The sequence below is a fragment of the Oncorhynchus tshawytscha genome, linkage group LG26, assembly GCF_018296145.1.
Source record: "Oncorhynchus tshawytscha isolate Ot180627B linkage group LG26, Otsh_v2.0, whole genome shotgun sequence".
In the NCBI taxonomy this organism is placed as follows: domain Eukaryota; kingdom Metazoa; phylum Chordata; class Actinopteri; order Salmoniformes; family Salmonidae; genus Oncorhynchus; species Oncorhynchus tshawytscha.
This window is the reverse complement of record NC_056454.1, coordinates 47180263-47200626: the sequence shown is the minus strand read 5'-3', so window position 1 is coordinate 47200626 and position 20364 is coordinate 47180263. Positions and strand designations below refer to the sequence as shown.

The 20364-nt window shown below is 44.4% G+C and overlaps 1 protein-coding gene across 1 annotated transcript; it reads right to left on the bottom strand.

Moving 5' to 3' along the window:
- Nucleotides 1–1857: 1857 nt before the first annotated feature.
- On the bottom strand, nucleotides 1858–2887 carry LOC112220677 (trace amine-associated receptor 13c-like). Its single transcript, XM_024382508.2, has one exon. It carries the CDS (start codon nucleotides 2827–2829, stop codon nucleotides 1858–1860), a length of 972 nt encoding a protein of 323 aa, XP_024238276.2. The 5' UTR covers nucleotides 2830–2887.
- Nucleotides 2888–20364: the final 17477 nt, after the last annotated feature.

Genomic DNA, 20364 nt, shown 5'->3' with positions numbered 1-20364 from the left:
CTATGCGACTCTAAATTGAGCTAAAGCACATCCTGTTTCCATTGATCATCCTTGAGATGTTAATACAACTTGATTGATTTTGGCTCCTGAATGGCGGAGCGGTCTAAGGCACTGAATCTGGTTCAAATCCAGCTGTATCACAACCGGCCTTGATTGGAAGTCCCTTAGGATGGTGCACAACTGGCCAAGCGTCGTCCGGGTTTGGCCAATGTAGGCAGTCATTTGTAAATAATTTATTTTTAACGGACTTTCAGAGTAAAATGTTGTTTTTTTTGTTGAGAAAGGCACACACCTCTCTTTATAAGGTCCCACAACTGACAGTGCATGTCAGAGCAGTAACCAAGCCATGAGGTCGAAGGAATTGTCTGTAGAGCTCCGAGACAGAATTGTGCAGAAGCACCGATCTGGGGAAGGGTCCAAAAAATTTAAAGAACAGTGGACTCCATCAATCTTAAATGGAAGAAGTTTGGAACCACAAAGACTCTTCCTAGAGCTGGCAGCCCGGCCAAGCTGAGCAATTGGGGAGAAGGGCCTTAGATTTGTGTGTATTAAGTATTTTTTTGTGAAATTGTTAGATATTACTAGTTAGATATTGCTTCACTGTCGGAACTAGGTGCATAAACATCTCGCTACATCCGCAATAACATCGGCTAAACAAATGTTTTTGACAAGTAACATTTTATTTGATTTCTACTGAGTGACTGCAATCCATCACTGCCAAGAAACAAGACTGTTATGGTTTTCAGATAAAACATATTACTTCCTTCAGCACACCACTGGTCACTGTTCAAAATGGTCACTGTTCACTGTTCAAAACATTTATAAAGAATAGTCTTCACTTTAGGAGAAAACTACTTTACTAAATGAGTATTAAATGGTAAAAATACATTTATGTCACATCTTTGGAATGATCTTATGAATCATTACGTACTATAAACGTTTTTTATAATTACGTGGATTATCAGTTTCCTAAAAGAAATATCGGAAAAATTACAAATGATGAATAAACAATTTACTTAGAAATGATTTAGTGTGATACCCACTCTTTATATTAATTCAGAGTAAACAGCATCTGAGATAGCTGCTCTGGTGTGACCCCTGACCTGGCAGCAGTGATGTAGTGAGAGTGGTGGTAGTGAGAGTAGTGGTAGTGTTCATAACCAGTATGATGAGGTTGAAGTGTCTGCTGTGGTCTCCTGCTCTGTTGTGTTGAATAATGAACGTATTTACTGTAGTAGTTATTTATAAATGTCAGAATAACTAGCTGAATAACATTTGCAAATGTGGGCTTAATATTAAAAGGTGAGCAGACTAAATTCCTTACAAATGGTTTATTAATGAATGTTATTATAAAGTGTTAACCATAATTGCATATTCTTACATTTTACCATCAACTACTTACACAATACAGCATTTATTTAGACCTGGACGTTATCTGATATCATGCAGTATTGTACATTTCAACTTTACTACACTTGATGAAGACGTTGTGTCACAATTGAGCCACTAGAGGGAGATGTTAAACAACATACAGAATGGCTGATGATGTCCTCAAATGTACCATTAGAACACTAACATACTATTTATCATTAACATGGAACAACCACAGCCTTAGGTATTTGGAGTACACAATCCACAATGACTACAATGTCTTTTATAAAAACAAGCTTATGCCGTCTTATGCCTTCTCCAAGTCATTCCATTCCAATCCAGGCAAATCATTCTTTATCAACACCACATGTACCTATGATGACAACAGTGAGATGAGTCATGTCAGTGTATTGTCACATGAAATAATTACAACACCTGTAGAACAAAACTATATCAAACCGATGTTTCCCGAACTAGGGAATCATATTATTGGAACAATGAACGTCTTATCTTCAAAGTTAATATAAGTTTAGCTGTCACTTTAAACCATGGATAAAGGAAAGCATAAATTATTGGATTAATTAAGGAATTAACAAATGACAGAAAACTGATGAAATATGCAAATAAATTATCAATTAAAACAGAAAAGAAAAAGAAAACAAATAGAGATGGAATCCAACAAATTAAATAGTTGAAAACAACAATAGAAAGAGTTTTTGCTGCTTTTCTCTCAGACTTATTTGCCTGTCCAGTTTTAACACCAGACACACTGGCAGCCTCTTTTGTAAATACCTTTCTGGCCTGTGATCTGGCCACCACAAAGATTTTCAAATAAAGTGTTATAATAACAGAGCACGGGACAACCATTGTAATAACAAGATCAGTGATATTAACCCAGAATGACCCTTCAACAGCAGTACATTCTTTCAAACACCTACTTGGTACCTGTACATTTACAAAATATTGTATATTAGCAGCACGGTAGATGATACAACAACACCAGGTGATGGATATACAACATCTGATTCTTGTTGTTGTTATTTTAGAGTGGTACAATAAGGGATCACACACAGCAACATAGCGGTCAATAGATATCAAGACCAAATTGCCCAGAGATAAAGATGTACATAAAGAAGCAATGTAGCCATGAAACACACAGAAATATTCCCCAAAACCCCAGCATGGTTCCATTATTGCTACAGTCATTACTGGTATCACAATCAGTCCCACCAGGAGATCTGACACAGCCAGAGAGAGGATGAGCAGGTTGTTTGGAGTGTGGAGCTGCTTGCAGTAAGAGATGGAGATGATCACCAGTAGGTTCAAAAATACTGTAACTGCTGAAATCAATGAGAAGAAGATGTACAGTGTTATGTAGATAGATGTCGATAGAAAAGCCTTTCTGCAAGAAGAGTTTCTGTCTTGAAAACAGTATTGAACATCTTCATGTGTCTCCATTTGTATTAAAAAGTAAAAATGCTGAGGTCCTGCTCCTGCTTGGTCCTGTGTGTGACCCTGTCAGGTCCGCCTTCTGACAAACTCTGAGCTCTGCCTCTATATTTATACCTGAGTTACTGACAGAAACTCCCCTCCCTGGAGTCTCTCTGCACACACACACACACACACACACACACACACACACACACACACACACACACACACACACACACACACACACACACACACACACACACACACACACACACACACACACACACACACAGCCACAACAAAACATGTGGACACACAAAACAAATGAACACACAATGGAACAAATGGTTGGATAAACAAATCATTTGTGAAAGCCTGATTTAATGTATGACAGGATTGGATGTTTCTGTGCCCACCTAGCCTGTCCTTCTAACTGACCGTTAGAGATGAGAGAAAAGGTACATTTACTTAACTGAGAATTTTAATGGGGAAAATATATCATTGGTTATGTTTTGGTCACTCAAAGGCTATTTTACTTTGGAAACTGTAAAACTAAATGTTTTGGGCGATGTCAGAGCTCAGTTTGGACCATAATCCACAACCTCAGGAAACATGATGGCACGCCACAAGTCAGCTGGTCAGTGTGTAGAAAAGTTGACAGTAGGGAAGTTGATGAGATAGCATAAGTTTATGGTGTACATAGCATAAGTTTATGGTGTACATGCTAATAGCAAATGCAATCAAAATAGTGGCATTCCATAGGAACGTTCCATAGACTATAAAAATGTCGATCTGAACTGAATTATTAATAAATCCTCTGTCTGAGCCGCTGAATTGCGATTCCACTTTGTCTCTATACTGACATGTTTCCTGTTTGTGTCACACCCTGATCTGTTTCACCTGTCTATGTGATTGTGTCGCCCTTCTTCCTCATTATCCCCTGTGTATTTATACCTGTGTTTTCTCTCTGTCTGTGCGAGTTCGTCTTGTTTGTTCAAGCCAACCAGCGGTTTGTCTCAGCTCCTGCTTTCCCTGTCTCTCTTTTTCTCGCCCTCCTGGTTTTGGTTCCTGCGCAACGACCTCTCCTCCCAAGGAGCCTCCATTGGTTGTTATGAGGAATTGCTTCGTGGGCTGATGGAGGGGGTTCAAACGTTGGCTGAGCGCCATGACCGGGCGTTGGACATGATACAACAACAATTCCACTGGTTGTCTGGGGGGCAGCCTGCCACGGTGGTAAACCCACTGTCCTCCAGTAACTCGGCGGTTTGCAGCGCCTCCCCACCGGCCATTCCAACTTACTTGGATCCCCGGTTATCTCCCCCGAAACTCTTTAATGGAGAGCCGAGCACCTGTCAGTGTTTTTTTTAGCAAAGGTTGTCCTCATTTTCATCCCTCCTCCTTCCCCTCGAATCGCTCCAAAATAGCCTACCTCATCATGTTGATGTCTGGAAGTGCTCTCACCTGGGCTACCGCCGTATCGGAACAGCAGCCAGCTATATGCGTGAGCCTGGGGGGGTTCGTGGGAGAGGTCGAGGAAGGTTTTCAATGCCCCGTTCTCCAGGAGAGAAGCTGCCCGGAGGCTAATCCAGCTCCGGCAGGACGCCTGCACTGTGACCGACTATGCGCTGGGTTTCCGCACTTTGGCAACGGAGAGTGCGTGGAGCCCAGAAGCATTATTCGACATGTTCCTGCACGGCGTCTCGGAGGAGGGTGAGGACGAGCTTGCGGCTCGGGCGTTACCCACGAATCTAGGCTCCCTCATCGCTTTGACCATCCACATCGATGGGCGATTGCTGGAATGACAAATGAGCAGGGAATTCGATGTCACTCACTCGTCCAGAAATTCCACCTCGCCTTCGAGCCATCCTGGAAGTCCCCGACAGTCCCGTAGCCGAGAGCACCCAACGATTCCCGACCTTCCTCAAGAGTCACCAAAAGGGCAGAGGCACTGTTTCCCGACACCATGCAACTAGGCAGAGCTGGGCTGTCACCAGCAGAACGGCAACACAGGATCAGCACAAGGAGCTGTCTGTATTGCGGGACTTTTGGTCATTTTATATTATACTGCCCGGTACAGGACCAGGCTCTCCAGGGAGCGAGTACTCTGGTGGGCCATATGGATAACTTTTCTGCTTGTCATTCTGCTGTGGGGGAACCAGTCCAAATCTCTCTGGGTTCTCATTGACTCAGGGGCCGATGAGAGCTTTCTGGACGCCACACTGGCTTCCAAGCTGAACATCCCCACTCAGCCCCTCTCCATTCCCATGGATGTTAGAGTGCTGGACGTGCGCTCTATAGGTCGGGTCACCAATAACACTATGATTGTCAGGGAAACACAGCGAGACCATTCAGTTCCCACTCATCAAGTCCCTCCAGATTCCCATGGCGTTGGGATTCTCCTGACTCCAGCGACACATTCCACTCATCAACTGTTCTACGGGTGCTATCATGAGCTGGAGTCTGTTCTGCCATGCCCCGGGGGACGTCTGTACTCGCTGTCGGGACCAGAGACCAAAGCTATTGAGGACTAGACAGTGTCTCCTGACCCCTCCTGTCTCAGCCTCCAGTATTTATGCTGCAGTAGTTTATGTGTCGGGGGGCTAGGGTCAGTTTGTTATATCTGGAGTACTTCTCCTGTCCTATTTGGTGTCCTGTGTGAATTTAATTGTGCTCTCTCTAATTCTCTCTTTCTCTCTTTCTTTCTCTCTCTTGGAGGACTTATGCCTCAGGACTACCTGACATGATGACTCCTTGCTGTCCCCAGTCCACCTGGCCGTGCTGCTGCTCCAGTTTCAACTGTTTTGCCTTATTATTATTGGACCATGCTGGTCATTTATGAACATTTGAACATCTTGGCCATGTTCTGTTATAATCTCCACCCGGCACAGCCAGAAGAGGACTGGCCACCCCACATAGCCTGGTTCCTCTCTAGGTTTCTTCCTAGGTTTTGGCCTTTCTAGGGAGTTTTTCCTAGCCACCGTGCTTCTACACCTGCATTGCTTGCTGTTTGGGGTTTTAGGCTGGGTTTCTGTACAGCACTTTGAGATAATAGCTGATGTATGAAGGGCTATATAAATACATTTGATTTGATTTGATTTAGATGGGGGACTCCCTAGCTACAGGATTTAACCGTCCCTCCTCCTCTCCCGCTGGCGCAGGGTTCTTCTTAGTGTAGAAGAAGGACAAGACCCTGCAGAAGTGCATTGACTACTGGGGACTACTGGGGACAACTGAAGAACCGTTATCCGCTAACACTCATTTCCTCAGCCTTCGAGCTGCTCCAGGGGCCACTGTCTTCTCCAAGCTGGATCTACGAAATGCCTACCAAATCAGGCGTTTCGTAGTGTGCTGAAGGAAGTAATGTGTTTGTCTGAAAATGCTAACATTCGTGTTTGTTGGCAGTGACTACCAAAACCAAAGTGTGGATTGCAGTCAGTCATTAGAAATCAGATCAAATTAAATGTTATTGGTCACATAGTTAGCAGATGTTATTGCAAGTGTAGCGAAATGCTTGTGTTTCTAGTTCTGATTATGCAGTAATATATAACAAGTAATTTAACAAATTAACAACTACCTGATACACACAAATGTAAAGGGATTAATAAGAGTATGTACATATGAATATATGGATGAGCGATGGCCGTGCGGCATAGGCAAGATGCAGTAGATGGTATAGAATACTATATATCCTACACAACTCATCTCATATGTATATGTTAACATTTTTGAAGTAGCGTTACACCTTTGTTAGTTATGGCTGTTTAACAGTCTGATGGCCTTGAGATAGAAGCTGTTTTTCGGTCTCTCGAGCCCACCTTTGATGCACCTGTACTGACCTCGCCTTCTGGATGATAGTGGGGTGAACAGGCAGTGGCTCGGATGGTTGTTGTCCTTGATGATCTTTTTGGCCTTCCTGTGACATCAGGTGCTGTAGATTTCCTGGAGGGCAGGTTGTTTGCCCCAGGTGATGCGTTGTGCAGACCACACTACCCTCTGGAGAGCCTTACGGTTGAGGGCAGTGCAGTTGCCATAGTAGGCAGTGATACAGCCCAACAGGATGCTCACGATTGTGCATCTATAAAGTTTGAGTGTTTTAGATGACTAGCCAAATTTGCAGTGACCATGTTGTTTTGGGTCGTCCTCTGGGATAAGATCGCATGTCTAGGGTGGAGGTCCGAACAAAGGATCTGTTTCGGAAAAGACATATTCCTGGTCATAATGATGGTAAATTGACATCGCTTTTATATCCAATCGTTCTTCCCGGCTGTATGTAATAACACTTGAGATTTTCTGGGCTAACAATGTAAGAAAAAAACACATAAAAAAAACAAATAACTGCATAGTTTTCTCAGGACCAGAAGGGAGGCAACTTTCTGTCGGCGCCATTGTTTTATCATCAAGGACCAGACCCTGCGGCCTGCTGCGGATATGAGGGGGATGAATGGAAGACCGCCTTCAACACAGCCAGCGGCCACTACGAATATCTGGTCATGCCATTTGGCCTCGCCAACTCCCCTGCAGTGTTCCTGGCTCTGGTGAACGATGTTCTTTGCGACATGCTAAACCGATTCATCTTTGTCTACATTGATGATATTCCCCATCTTCTCCCGCTCCCCCGAGGAACACGTGCTCCGTGTCCGCCTTCTGGAGAACTAGTTGTTTGTCAAGGAGGAAAAGTGAGTTCCATTGCTCCAAAATTCCTTTACTGGCCTACATCATCTCTGTTGGGAGTGTCCAGATGGACCCGAGAAGGTGAAAGCGGTGGTGAAATGGCCTCAGCCTACGTCCAGGGTGCAGCTGCAACACATCCTGAAGTCGCCAACATTTATTGCCGCTTTTCCAAGGTAACAGCACCCTGGCCTCCCCCTGTCTGTCCTCACCTCTGCCAAGGTTCCGTTCACATGATCCATGGCCACTGACCGGGTGTTCTGTGACCTTAAAAACTTCTTCACGTCAGCTCCGATCCTGGTTCATCCGTACCCTTCCCGTCAGTTCATGGTGGAGGCCAATGCTTCGGATGTAGGAGTGGGGGTTCTGTCCCAACGTTCTGTCCGGGACCTTAAGCTGCATCCCTGTACCTTCTTCTCCCACCGCCTCAACGCCACGGAGAGGAAAGATTGCAGAAGTTGTTCAAATTCTTATGAATTCTTCAAATGGGGGATTAGATACATAAGGTGTCTTCATTTCTAAACAGTAAAACAGAAAGTGCATTCGGAAATTATTCAGACCTCTTGACTTTTTCAAAATTTTCTTACATTACAGCCCTATTCTTAAATGTGTTGCATTGTTTTTTCCCCCTTATCAATCTATGCAAAATACCCCATAATGACTGTTGTAACGTCTGCTTCCAGCTCACACTCTCAAACATGTAGATCCCCTGAACGCAGCTCACTCTCCAGATCCCAATCACCTGAATTCTGATCGCCTGTTCACACACCTGTATGTCATTATCACACATATTTAGTTCAGTTCTATGCACCCCATCATTGTGAGTTTTTTTTATTTGACACATGTCTTTTCGAAGCTCTGTTTTTCCTGTAATTTACTCCTCCCTTGTATGATAGTTTTTGCCTGCCTCACTAACGACGCCTTTTGCATATTCCCTGCCTGTACTTTAGCCTTTCGGGTTTCCTGTTATTAAACTATTGCCTAATCTCCCGGACGACATTACTAGCCTTTTCCCTGCCTGTACTGATGCCTTTTTGGACCCCCTGTGTATGACCTTCTGCCTCCCCCTGGACCCAGCTACATGCCTCCTCCTGAGGTTGTCACATCTGCTCCTGCCACGCCCTCTTGTGTTCATCTGGTGTTGCCTTGACCTGCAGCCACTTCCCCAGTGCACTCTCTCTCTCTCTCTCTCTCTCTCTCTCCCTCTCTCTCTCTCTCTCTCTCTCTCTTCTCTTTCTCTCTCTCTCTATGAATTTCACATGATTGGGAATAAAAATATACATCTGTTAGTCAAAGATACACTAAATACACAAAGTATCAAAACACCCCTTCAAAAAGTGGATTTGGCTAGTTCAGCCACACCCTTTGCTGACAGTTGTATAAACTCGAGCACACAGCCATGCAATTTCCATAGACAAACATTGGCAGTAGAATTGACTTACTGAAGAGCTTTGTGACTTTCAACGTGGCACTGTCATAGGATGCCACCTTTCCAATCAGTCAGTTTGTAAAAATTCTGCCCTGCTAGAGCTTTCCCGTTCAACTGTAAGTGCTGTTATTTTTTAATGGAAGCATCTAGGAGCAACAATGTCTCAGTCGCGAAGTGGTAGGCCACACAAGCTTACAGAAGGGGAAGGCCGAGTGCTGCAGAACGAAGCGATTAAAATTCCTGTAAAATTAAATGTCCTCATTTGCAACACTCACTACCGAGTTCCAAACTGACTCTGGAAGCAACGGCAGCACAATAACTCTTCATCAGGAGCTTCATGAAATGGGTTTCGATGGCCGTGCAATGCCAAGTGCCGGATCGAGTGGTGTAAAGCACTCCGCTATTGGGCTCTGGAGCAGTGAAAAAGCGTCTCTGGAGTGATGAATCACACTTCACGAATCTGGATTTGGCGGATTACATGAAAACGCTACCTGCCCCAATGCATAGTGCCAACTGTAAAGTTTGGTGTGGGTGGAATAATGGTCTGGGGCAGTTTTTAATGGTTTGAGCTAGAACCCTTATTTTCAGTGAAGGGAAATCTTAACACTACAGCCATGAGATTTTAACACAGCATACCATGACATTTTAGACTTTGTGTGAGGTTGATACGATGGGAGAGGAAAGCGCAAGGATGCAGCTGTTGGTCTTGGGCCGAACACTGGACTTCTGGACAGCCTCACTCTGACGTCTGAATCCGTTGTCCTCCCCACAAACTGCCAATACGGATCTGGATGGATTTAGGATGGGGGAGGAAATCGCCCCACATCAACATATTTTTTTTTGTCATAAAGCACAAGCTTCACAAAATCACAAATAGCGATGAAATAAATCACTTACTTCTGAAGATCTTCCTCTGTTTGCAATCCGAAGGGTCCCAGCTACAAAGTGAATGGTCATTTTGTTAGGTAAAATCCTTCTTTATATCCCAAAATGTCTTGTTTTTTTGTCAGAAACACTATAGAGAGCATGTAGGATTGAGACTTGAGTGAATTTATGGTAGGTTTTGTCTGAAAACAACTTCTAAATCAGTGTCACCCTCGGTCCAAGAGGGACTTTCCTCTTTTACTATTGGTTAAGATGTTGGTTATCCACTCAGGATACCACGGTTCAGATCCCTCCTGTGACAGAGTCATGATTCAGTGGTGGGATTCTTGACCTGTGCAGGAAAGACTAGTTTAAAGGTGAGGGTTGTACTGAGGCTGAGGCCTAATGGAAGTTGTACTCACACAAATGACAATAGAGCTGTACTTTAGGTTCACTTTGAATGTTTATGCTGTATTAGGGCCTTATTAGGTCCCTGGAGTAACACCTTTAATTGGTGGAATTCCTTAGCGTTTTAGACCTCATTCACAGTGCACAGGTTGACTTTTGCTGATGTAATATGCTCTCTAAGAACCATGCTGTTGTGGTAGTGTGCTGAAGGAAGTAATGTGTTTGTCTGAAAATGCTAACATTCGTGTTTGTTGGCAGTGACTACCAAAACCAAAGTGTGGATTGCAGTCACTCATTAGAAATCAGATCAAATCTAATTTTATTGGTCACATACAGATGTTTCTAGAAGAAAAAGAAACACACACCTAGTAAGACGAGGTGCTGGCTAGCGGAGTAGAAACTCAAAATAAAAGAGAGCCGCACACTCTAGGAGCTCAGATGCAAAAATGTAATACCAACGTTTCGACAGCACAGAGTGTGCGGCTCTCTTTTATTTTCAAACATACAGATGTTTAGCAGATGTTATTTCAGGTGTAGAGAAACTGCTTGTGCATCTAGTTCTGACAGTGCAGCAATATCTAACAAGCAATATCTAACAATGTCACAACAAATACCTAATACACAGAAATCTAAGTAAAGGAATTAAGAATATATGGATGATCAATGTCAGAGTCACACAGACTAAGAGCAGTTTATAGACTGCTTACAGGGTAAGGGAACCGATATCCAAATACATAAATTAACTGAACATTACGTTTCAAGGGATACTTCCTCTAATACACATCAAAATCAAATCAAAGTCACATTTTATTGGTCACATAAACATGTTTAGCAGACATTATTCCGGGTGTAGTGAAATGCTTTGGTTCCTAGCTCCAACAGTGCAGAAGAATCTAACAATACACAACAATACACACACATTTAAAAGTAAAAGAATGGAACTAAAAAATATATATATTTTAGGACAAGCAACGTCAGAGTGGTACTGGCAAAAATTACAGTTGAATACCGTATATACATATGAGATGAGTAAAGCAGTGTGTTAACATTATTAAAGTGACTAGTGTTCCATTATTTATTAAAGTGACCAGTGATTCCATGTCTATGTACATAGGGCTGCCTCCTCTAAGGTGCAGGGTTGAGTAACCGGGTGGTAGTCGGCAAGTGATGGTTATTTAACAGTCTGATGGCCTTGAGATAGAACCTGTTTTTCAGTCTCTCGGGCCCAGCTTCGATGCACCTGTGCTGACCTCGCCTTCTGGATGATAACGGGGTGAACAGGCCGTGGCTCAGGTGGATGATGTCCTTAATAATCTTTTTGCCCTTTCTTTGACATTGGGTACTGTAGGTGTCCTTTAGGGCAGGCAGTGTGCCCCCGGTGATGTGTTGGGCAGACCGCACCACCCTCTGGAGAGCCCTAAGTATTCAGACCCTTTATTCTGTATCTCGTTGAAGCATCTATGCCAGCGATTACAGGGTATGATGCTCCATGCTTGGCAAACCTGTATTTGGGGAGTTTCTCCCATTCTTCTCTGCAGATCCTCTCAAGCTCTGTCAGATTGGATGGGGATAGTCGATGCACAGCTATTTTCAGATCTCTCCACAGATGTTCGTTCAGATTCTAGTCCAGGCTCTGGCTGGGCCACTCAAGCACATTCAGAGACTTGTCCAGAAGCCACTCCTGCATTGTCTTGTCTGTGTGCTTAGGTTCATTGTTCTGTCGGAAGGTGTATTTGCACACACTGTATATAGACTTTATTTTTTCTAATGTGTTATTGACTGTACGCTTGTTTATTCCATGCGTAACTCAGTGTTATTCTTTATGTCACACTGCTTTACTTTATCTTGGCCAGGTTGCAGTTAAAAATGAGAACTTGTTCTCAACTAGCTTACTTGGTTAAATAAAGGTGAAATAAAAAATAAAAAAACTTTCAACCCAGTCTGAGATCCTGAGCTCTCTGGAGCAGGTTTTAATCAAGGATCTCTCTGTACTTTGCTCCATTCATATTTCCCCTAATCCTGACTAGTCTCTCAGTCCCTGCCACTGAAAACATCCCCACAGCATGATGCTGCCACCCCCATGCTTCACCACAGTGATGGTGCCAGGTTTCCTCCAGATGTGAAGTTTGTGCATTCAGGCCAAAGAGTTGAATCTTGGTTTCGCCAGACCAGGGAATCTTGTTTCTCATGGTCTGAGAGTCCTTAGGTGCCTTCTGGCAAACTCCAAGACTGTTATGTGCTTTTTACTGTGGCATGGCTTCCATCTAACCAATCTACAATATGGAGATGTTTGTCTTTCTGGAAGGTTATCGCATCTCCCTAGAGTAAATCTGGAGCTCTCTCAGAGTGAACATCCATCACCAAGGCCCTTCTACCAGATTATTCAGTTTGGCCGGTCGGCCAGCTCTAGGAAGAGTCTTAGTGGTTCCAAACTTCTTCCATTTAAGGATGATGGAGGTCACTGTGTTCTTGGGGACAGTCAATGCTGCAGAAGTGTTTTTGTACCCTTCCCCAGATCGGTTCTTCGACACAATCCTGTCTCGGAGCTCTAAGGACAATTTCTTCGATCTCATGGCTTTGTTTCTTATCTGACATACACTATCAACTGTGGGACCTTTTAAATAGACAAGAGTGTGCCTTTCCAAATAAGTTCAGAGGGTTTTCAGTTCTCAACCCTCGTCAGCCCTCAGTCCCTAGCACTAAGTCTTTGGTGTGGGGTGGAAGGTAGCATAGTGGTTAGAGCATTGGACTAGTAACCGAAAGGTTGCAAGATCGAATCCCTGAGCTGACAAGGTAAATATCTGTCATTCTGCCCCTGAACAAGGCAGTTAACCCACTGTTCCTAGGCTCTCATTGAAAATAAGAATGTTTATTAACTGATTTGCCTAGTTAAATTAAAATAAAAAATAAATAAAAATTGTCTCCAGCTGCACCAGGTCATTAGTCTCCAGCTGCACCAGGTCATTGGTTTCAAGCTGCATTGGGTCCCTGGTCTCCAGCTACACTAGGTCATTAGTCTCCAGCTGCACCAGGCCATTGGTCTCTGGCTGTATTAGGTCATTGGTCTCCAGCTACACTAGTTCATTGTTCTCTAGCTGCATTAGGTCACTGGTCTCCAGCTACACTAGGTCATTAGTCTCTAGCTGCACCAGGCCATTGGTCTCTAGCTGCACCAGGTCATTGGTCTCTGGCTGTATTAGGTCATTGGTCTCCAGCTACACTAGTTCATTGTTCTCTAGCTGCACTAGGTCTGTTTTCCTCAGCATTAGTCGCCTCTCAGTCCATAGCCCATTTGGGTCATCAAGCTCCTTCTCCACTAGGCTCAGAGTATAGTTGGCCCTGAGCTCTACTATTCTCCAAGTCCATCGTCAGTTTCCCTGACAGGTCCAGAGTCAATCACTCTGTCAATTTTAATGTCATTCTCAATGTCAGGTTCAGAGTAATTTTCCCTGTCAGATTCAGATTTGTCCTCACTGTCTCCAGCCCTGGTCAGCCCTCAGTCCACTGCTCCGCCAGGCTGTAGGTTCTCTTGCCCACTAGGTTTGCAGCATCTGCCCTCAGTTGGTGGGCAGCCCCGAGCCTCAGTCAGCAAGAGTCAGCTCCCTCAGTGCTACATGCCAAACCACCTGTCCTAGATCTAGGCCCTTGGTCTCCCGTCGCGCTAGACCCAGAGTTATCTGCTCCTCTAGCTGTGCAGTTAGACAGATCACAGCCCTCAGCCTGCACCCAGTCACCTGTACTTGAGCTATATAATATGTTCCCTGCTTTGCTAGGTTTTCAGCTTCCCACTATACCTGGCTTGCAGTCCTCAGATTTATTAGTGGGTTCCGAGTCCCCTGCCCTGTTAGACCCGCACCTCCCTGATCTTGGGGAACCACCATTCCCTGACCCATGGGGCCTGCTGTCTCTAGTTCTGGGGGGCCTCCCACCTCCTGCCTTTGACAACCCTCAGCCCTTCCCACGTGGGAAACCTCCTGACCTCATCACTTGGGCCCAGCTAACCCCTTCCTCCAGATCACTGATGATCCTAGCCCATTGGTCCCCACATGTTCCAACATGGGACTCAGCACTTTCAGCAGTTTTGAAAGATTCACCAGCCTGGCATGTCATATTTCTCTGCCGCAGTAGGCAATCCACCTGCTTCAGGTGTGGCCAGCCTCCGGCGTTGCACTCAGCTTCTAAGGATGGGGTCCAGCAGCCCTGCACCAGCTGAGTTAGAGGACCCTCCCCCACCCGCGTGGCATTCCATGGGGCAGCCCCAGGACTGTCTTCGCATATCTCTGTACCTCCCTCGTCGGGTGGTACCTAAGCCATGCATTTTCTGCAGGATAGGATTTGGCACGCTAAGAATAAGGTTCCCCCTGAGGCATGTGGCTTTTCAGAGACTTTGGGCTTTTAAATAATGTGGCCCCCATTAGAGACCTCGACTTTGACTTTCTTGACTTTGCTTCTCTCTACCTAACTTCCCCTCACAGTCCCTTCAGTTTCCCTTTAGTTAGTTTTGCTTCTCAGCCTACCCAAATGATCCCTCACCAATCTTACCTCTTCCATTCCCAACCAATAAGATTGCGCATCGCATCTGGACACTGCACCCACCCACTCAGGTCATAGTGTTATCATCGTCCGATGGGAGGAGGCGCACAATTTGGAGGACTTTTTACTGTCGACAGTAACACGAATATCTGAATTTTGAGCGTGCATTGCCCAGATGCGCATTTCCACATGATCTAGGAACATAACAGCTTTCTTAAATTTCACAAATCTCTGTTTTGGAAAATGTGACCAAAATGATGCTATTTACACTTTGTACAACATTTATACCCTAGAATGTTCCTAACTAATATCGATTCAGCATCGGCCTTTTTCAACCAGAGAAGTTGATTTTTGAGTTCAGCTGCCCTTTAAGGTCTCAAAATGACCTAGAGCAAATCAATGGTTAAACAATAATAACACAACACAGAGGATGTTAAAATAAATATATAGAATATTTATTCCAAAACAGCTACACTGTTGTAATAGTGTGATATGTAACTTCAGACACACTTTGTTCTGAGTAAAGTAACGTTTTTCATCTGAAAATGCTTTGGTTTTGTCTACTAAAACCAAAGTGTGGATTGCAGTCACTTATTTGAGCAGTTCATAGACTGCTTACAGGGTAACGAAACCAATATGTAAATACATAACTTGATGAACATTACAGTTCACAGCTTCTACCCCCAAGCCATAAGTCTGCTGAACAATGAATCAAATGGCCACCTGACTATTACATTGACCCCCCACCTCCATTTGTTTTGTACACTGCTGCTGCTCGCTGTTTATTATCTCTGCATAGTCACTTCACCCCTACCTATATGTACAAATGACCTAACCTGTTCCCCCGCACACTGACTCGGTACCGGTATGCCCTGTATATAGCCTCGTTATTGATATGTTATTGTGTTACTGTTAACAATTTCTTATTTTAGTTAATTTGGTCAATATTTTCTTAACACTTCTTGAACTGCACTGTTGGTTAGGGCTTGTAAGTAAGCATTTCACAGTAAGGTCTGCACTTGTTGTATTCAGCGCATGTGACAAATAAAGTTTGATTTGACTTGATCAATAAGTGCATCGACAACGTCGTCCCCACAGTGACCATACGTACTTATCCCAAACAGTAGTCATGAATTACAGGGAACATCCGCACTGAGCTAAAGGCTAGAGCAACCTCTTTCAAGGAGTGGGACACTAACCGGACGCTTGTAAGAAATCCCGCTATAGCCTCAGACGAACCATCAAACAGGCAAAGCTTCAAATCAGTACCAAGATTGAATCCTAGTACGCTGGCTCTGACACTGTTGTGTCAGAGCTTGAAGACTATTACAGACTACAAAGGCAAACCCAGCCGCGAGATGCCCAGTGACGCGTTCCTACCAGACGAGCTAAATGCATTTAAGGCTCGCTTCGAGGCAAGAAACACTGAAGCATGCTTGAGAGCACCAGCTGTTCCGCACGACTGTGTGATCACGCTTTCATTTGCAGATGTGAGCAAGACCTTTAATCAGGTCAACATTCACAAAGCCGAGGGGCTAGAAGGATTACCATGACGTGTACTCCAAAGCTTGCTTGGAAAAACTGGCATTTTTAACCTTTCCCTGACCGAGTCTGTATTACCTACATGTTTCACGCAGAGCAGCATAGTCCCTGTTCCCAAGGAAGCTAAGGTAACCTGCCTAAATGATTACCGACCCGTAGCGCTCACGTCGGTAACCATGAAGTGATTTGAAAGGATGGTCATGGCTCACATCAACACCATCATCCCAGAAAGCCTAGACCAACTCCATTTTGCATACCGCCACAACAGATAAACAAATAATGCAATCACAATCACACTACACACTGCCCTTTCCCACCTTTACAAACGGTTGAACCCCACTACGACTACTCTCACTATATCACTATTAGTGATGCCAGGTCAGGGGTCATGCATCAATACAGGGCTAAGGTTGAATCGTACTGCACCGGCTTCGACGCTCGTGTTATGTGGCAGGGCTTGCAAACTATTACCCACTACAAAGGGAAGCACAGCCGCGAGCTGCCCAGTGACACGAGCCTACCAGACAAGCTAAATCACATCTATACTCGCTTCGAGGCAAGCAACACTGAGGCATACATGAGAGCATCAGCTGTTCCGGGTGACTGTGTGATCAAGCTCTCCATAGCAACGTTAGTAAGACCTTTAAACAGGTCAACATTCACAAGACTGCGGGGCCAGACTGATTACCAGGACATGTGCTCTGGGCATGTGCTGACCAACTGGCAGGTGGCTTCATGGACATTTTCAACATGTCCCTGATTGAGTCTGTAATACCAAAATATTTCAAACAGACCACCATAGTCCCTGTGGCCAAGAACACGAAGGCAATCTACCTAAATGACTACCGACCCGTAGCACTCACGTCCGTTGCTATGAAGTGCTTTGAAAGGCTTTGAAAGGCTGGTAATGGCTCACATCACCATTTTCCCAGAAACCCTAGACCAACTCCAATTTGCAGACCACCCAAACACATCCACAGATGATGCAATCTCTATTGCACTCCACACTGCCCTTTCCCACCTGGACAAAAGGAGCACCTATGTGAGAATGCTATTCATTGACTACAGCTCAGCGTTAACACCTTAGTACCCTCAAAGCTCATCACTAATCTAAGGATCCTGGGACTAAACACTTCCCTCTGCAACTGGATTTCCTGACTTCCTGACGGGCCGCCCCCAGGTGGTGAGGGTAGGTAGCAACAGATCTGCCACCTTGGTCCTCAACAATGGAGCCCCCCAGGGGTGCGTGCTCAGATCCTGCCCTGCACTCACTGTTCACCCACGACTGCATGGCCAGGCACGACTCCAACACCATCATTAAGTTTGCAGATGATACAACAGTGGTAGGCCTGATCACTGACAACGATGAGACAGCGTATAGGGAGGAGGTCAGGTCAGAGACGTGTCCCCTCAATGTGATCAAGATAAAGGAGATGATTGTGGACTACAGGAAAAAGAGGGCCAAGCACACCCCCATTCTCATTGACAGGTCTGTAGTGAAGCAGGTTGATGGCTTCAAGTTCCTTGGTGTCCACATCACCAACAAACTAACATGGTCCAAGCACACGAAGACAGTTGTGAAGAGGGCACGACAAAGCATATTCCTCCTCAGGAGACTGTAAAGATATAGTATGGGTCCTCAGATCCTCAAAGTTTAACATCTGCACCATCGAGAACTGGTTGCATCACTGTCTGGTATTGGACCTGCTCGGCCTCCGACCACAAGGCACTACAGAGGGTAATGAGTATGGCCCAGTACATCACTGGAGCCAAGATTTCTGCCATCCAGGACCTCTATACCAGGCTGTGTCAGAGGAAGGCCCTAAAATTGTCAGAGACTCCAGCCATCCTAGTCATAGACTGTTCTCTCTGCTACGTCATGGCAAGCGTTACCGGACCGCCAAGTCTAAATCCAAAACACTGCTTAACAGCTTCTACCCCCAAGTCATAAGACTGCTGAACAGCTAATCAAATAGCTACCCAGACTATTGGCATTGCCCCCCTCCTCTTTTACGCTGCTGCTACTCTCTGTTTATTATCTATGTATAGTAACTTTAACTCGACCTACATGTACATATAACCTCAATTACCTCGACTAACTGGTGCCCCTCCCATTTACTCTGTACCGGTACGCCCTGTATATAGCCTCAATATTAATATTTTACTACTGCTCTTTAATTATTTGTTACTGTTTTTATTTTTTCTTAACGGCTTGTATGTAAGCAGTTCACTGTAAGGCCACACGTGTTCGGCGCTTGTGACACATACAATTTGAAATTAATTGGAGAAAATCTACCTTTCTCTCATCTCTAACTAACTATCAGTAAAGCTGAAAACATCCATTTGTTCATTTGTGTGTGTATGTGTGTGCAGGGATATCCTTTTTTATGTACTTCTTTATCTCTGGGCAATTTGGTCTTGATATCTATTGACCGCTATGTTTATTTAACCTTTATTTAACCAGGCAAGTCAGTTAAGAACACATTCTTATTTTCAATGACGGCCTGGGAACAGTGGGTTAACTGCCTGTTCAGGGGCAGAACGACAGATTTGTACCTTGTCAGCTCGGGGGTTTGAACTTGCAACCTTCCGGTTACTAGTCCAACGCTCTAACCACTAGGCTACGCTGCCACCCTACGCTGCCACCCCATGTTGCTGTGTGTGATCCCTTATTGTACCACTCTAGAATAACAACTAGTCTAAAGAAGGCCAGCTTTATTGCTTCTTTAATCAGAATATAAGTTTTTAGCTGTGCTAACATAATTGCAAAAGGGTTTACTAATGATCAATTAGCCTTTTAAAATGATTAACTTGAATTAGCTAACACAACGTGCCATTGTTACACAGGAGTGATTGTTGCTGATAATGGGTCTGTGTAGATATTCCATTTAAAAAATCAGCTGTTTCCAACTACAATAGTCATTTACAAAATTAACAATGTTTTGTTTAAAAAACAAGTGTCCCCAAACATTTGATCGGTAGTGTATATACAGTGGGGCAAAAAGTATTTAGTCAGCCACCAATTGTGCAAGTTCTCCCACTTAAAAAGATGAGAGAGGCCTGTAATTTTCATCATAGGTACACTTCAACTATGACAGACAAAATGAGAAAAAAATTCATTGTAGGATTTTTAATGAATTTATTTGCAAATGATGGTGGAAAATAATCATTTGGTCAATAACAAAAGTTTAACTCAATACTTTGTTATATACCCTTTGTTGGCAATGACAGAGGTCAAACGTTTTCTGTAAGTCTTCACAAGGTTTTCACACACTGTTGCTGGTATTTTGGCCCATTCCTCCATGCAGTGATGTTTTGGGGCTGTTGCTGGGCAACACGGACTTTCAACTCCCTCCAAAGATTTTCTATGGGGTTGAGATCTGGAGACTGGCTAGGCCACTCCAGGACCTTGAAATGCTTCTTACGAAGCCACTCCTTCGTTGAACGGGCGGTGTGTTTGGCATCATTGTCATGCTGAAAGACCCAGCCACGTTTCATCTTCAATGCCCTTGATGATGGAAGGAGGTTTTCACTCAAAATCTCACGATACATGGCCCCATTCATTCTTTCCTTTACACGGATCAGTCTTCCTGGTCCCTTTGCAGAAAAACAGCCCCAAAGCATGATGTTTCCACCCCATGCTTCACAGTAGGTATGGTGTTCTTTGGATGCAACTCAGCTTTTTTTGTCCTCCAAACACGACGAGTTGAGTTTTTACCAAAAAGTTATATTTTGGTTTCATCTGACCATATGACATTCTCCCAATCTTCTTCTGGATCATCCAAATGCTCTCTAGCACACTTCAGACGGGCCTGGACATGTACTGGCTTAAGCAGGGGGACACGTCTGGCACTGCAGGATTTGAGTCCCTGGCGGCGTAGTGTGTTACTGATGGTAGGCTTTGTTACTTTGGTCCCAGCTCTCTGCAGGTCATTCACTAGGTCCCCCCGTGTGGTTCTGGGATTTTTGCTCACCGTTCTTGTGATCATTTTGACCCCACGGGGTGAGATCTTGCGTGGAGCCCCAGATCGAGGGAGATTATCAGTGGTCTTGTATGTCTTCCATTTCCTAATAATTGCTCCCACAGTTGATTTCTTCAAACCAAGCTGCTTACCTAT

Bases quoted from the DNA above. Each gene is read 5' to 3' on its own strand.
- LOC112220677 (XM_024382508.2), bottom strand. From the start codon at position 2,829: ATGGAGACACATGAAGATGTTCAATACTGTTTTCAAGACAGAAACTCT.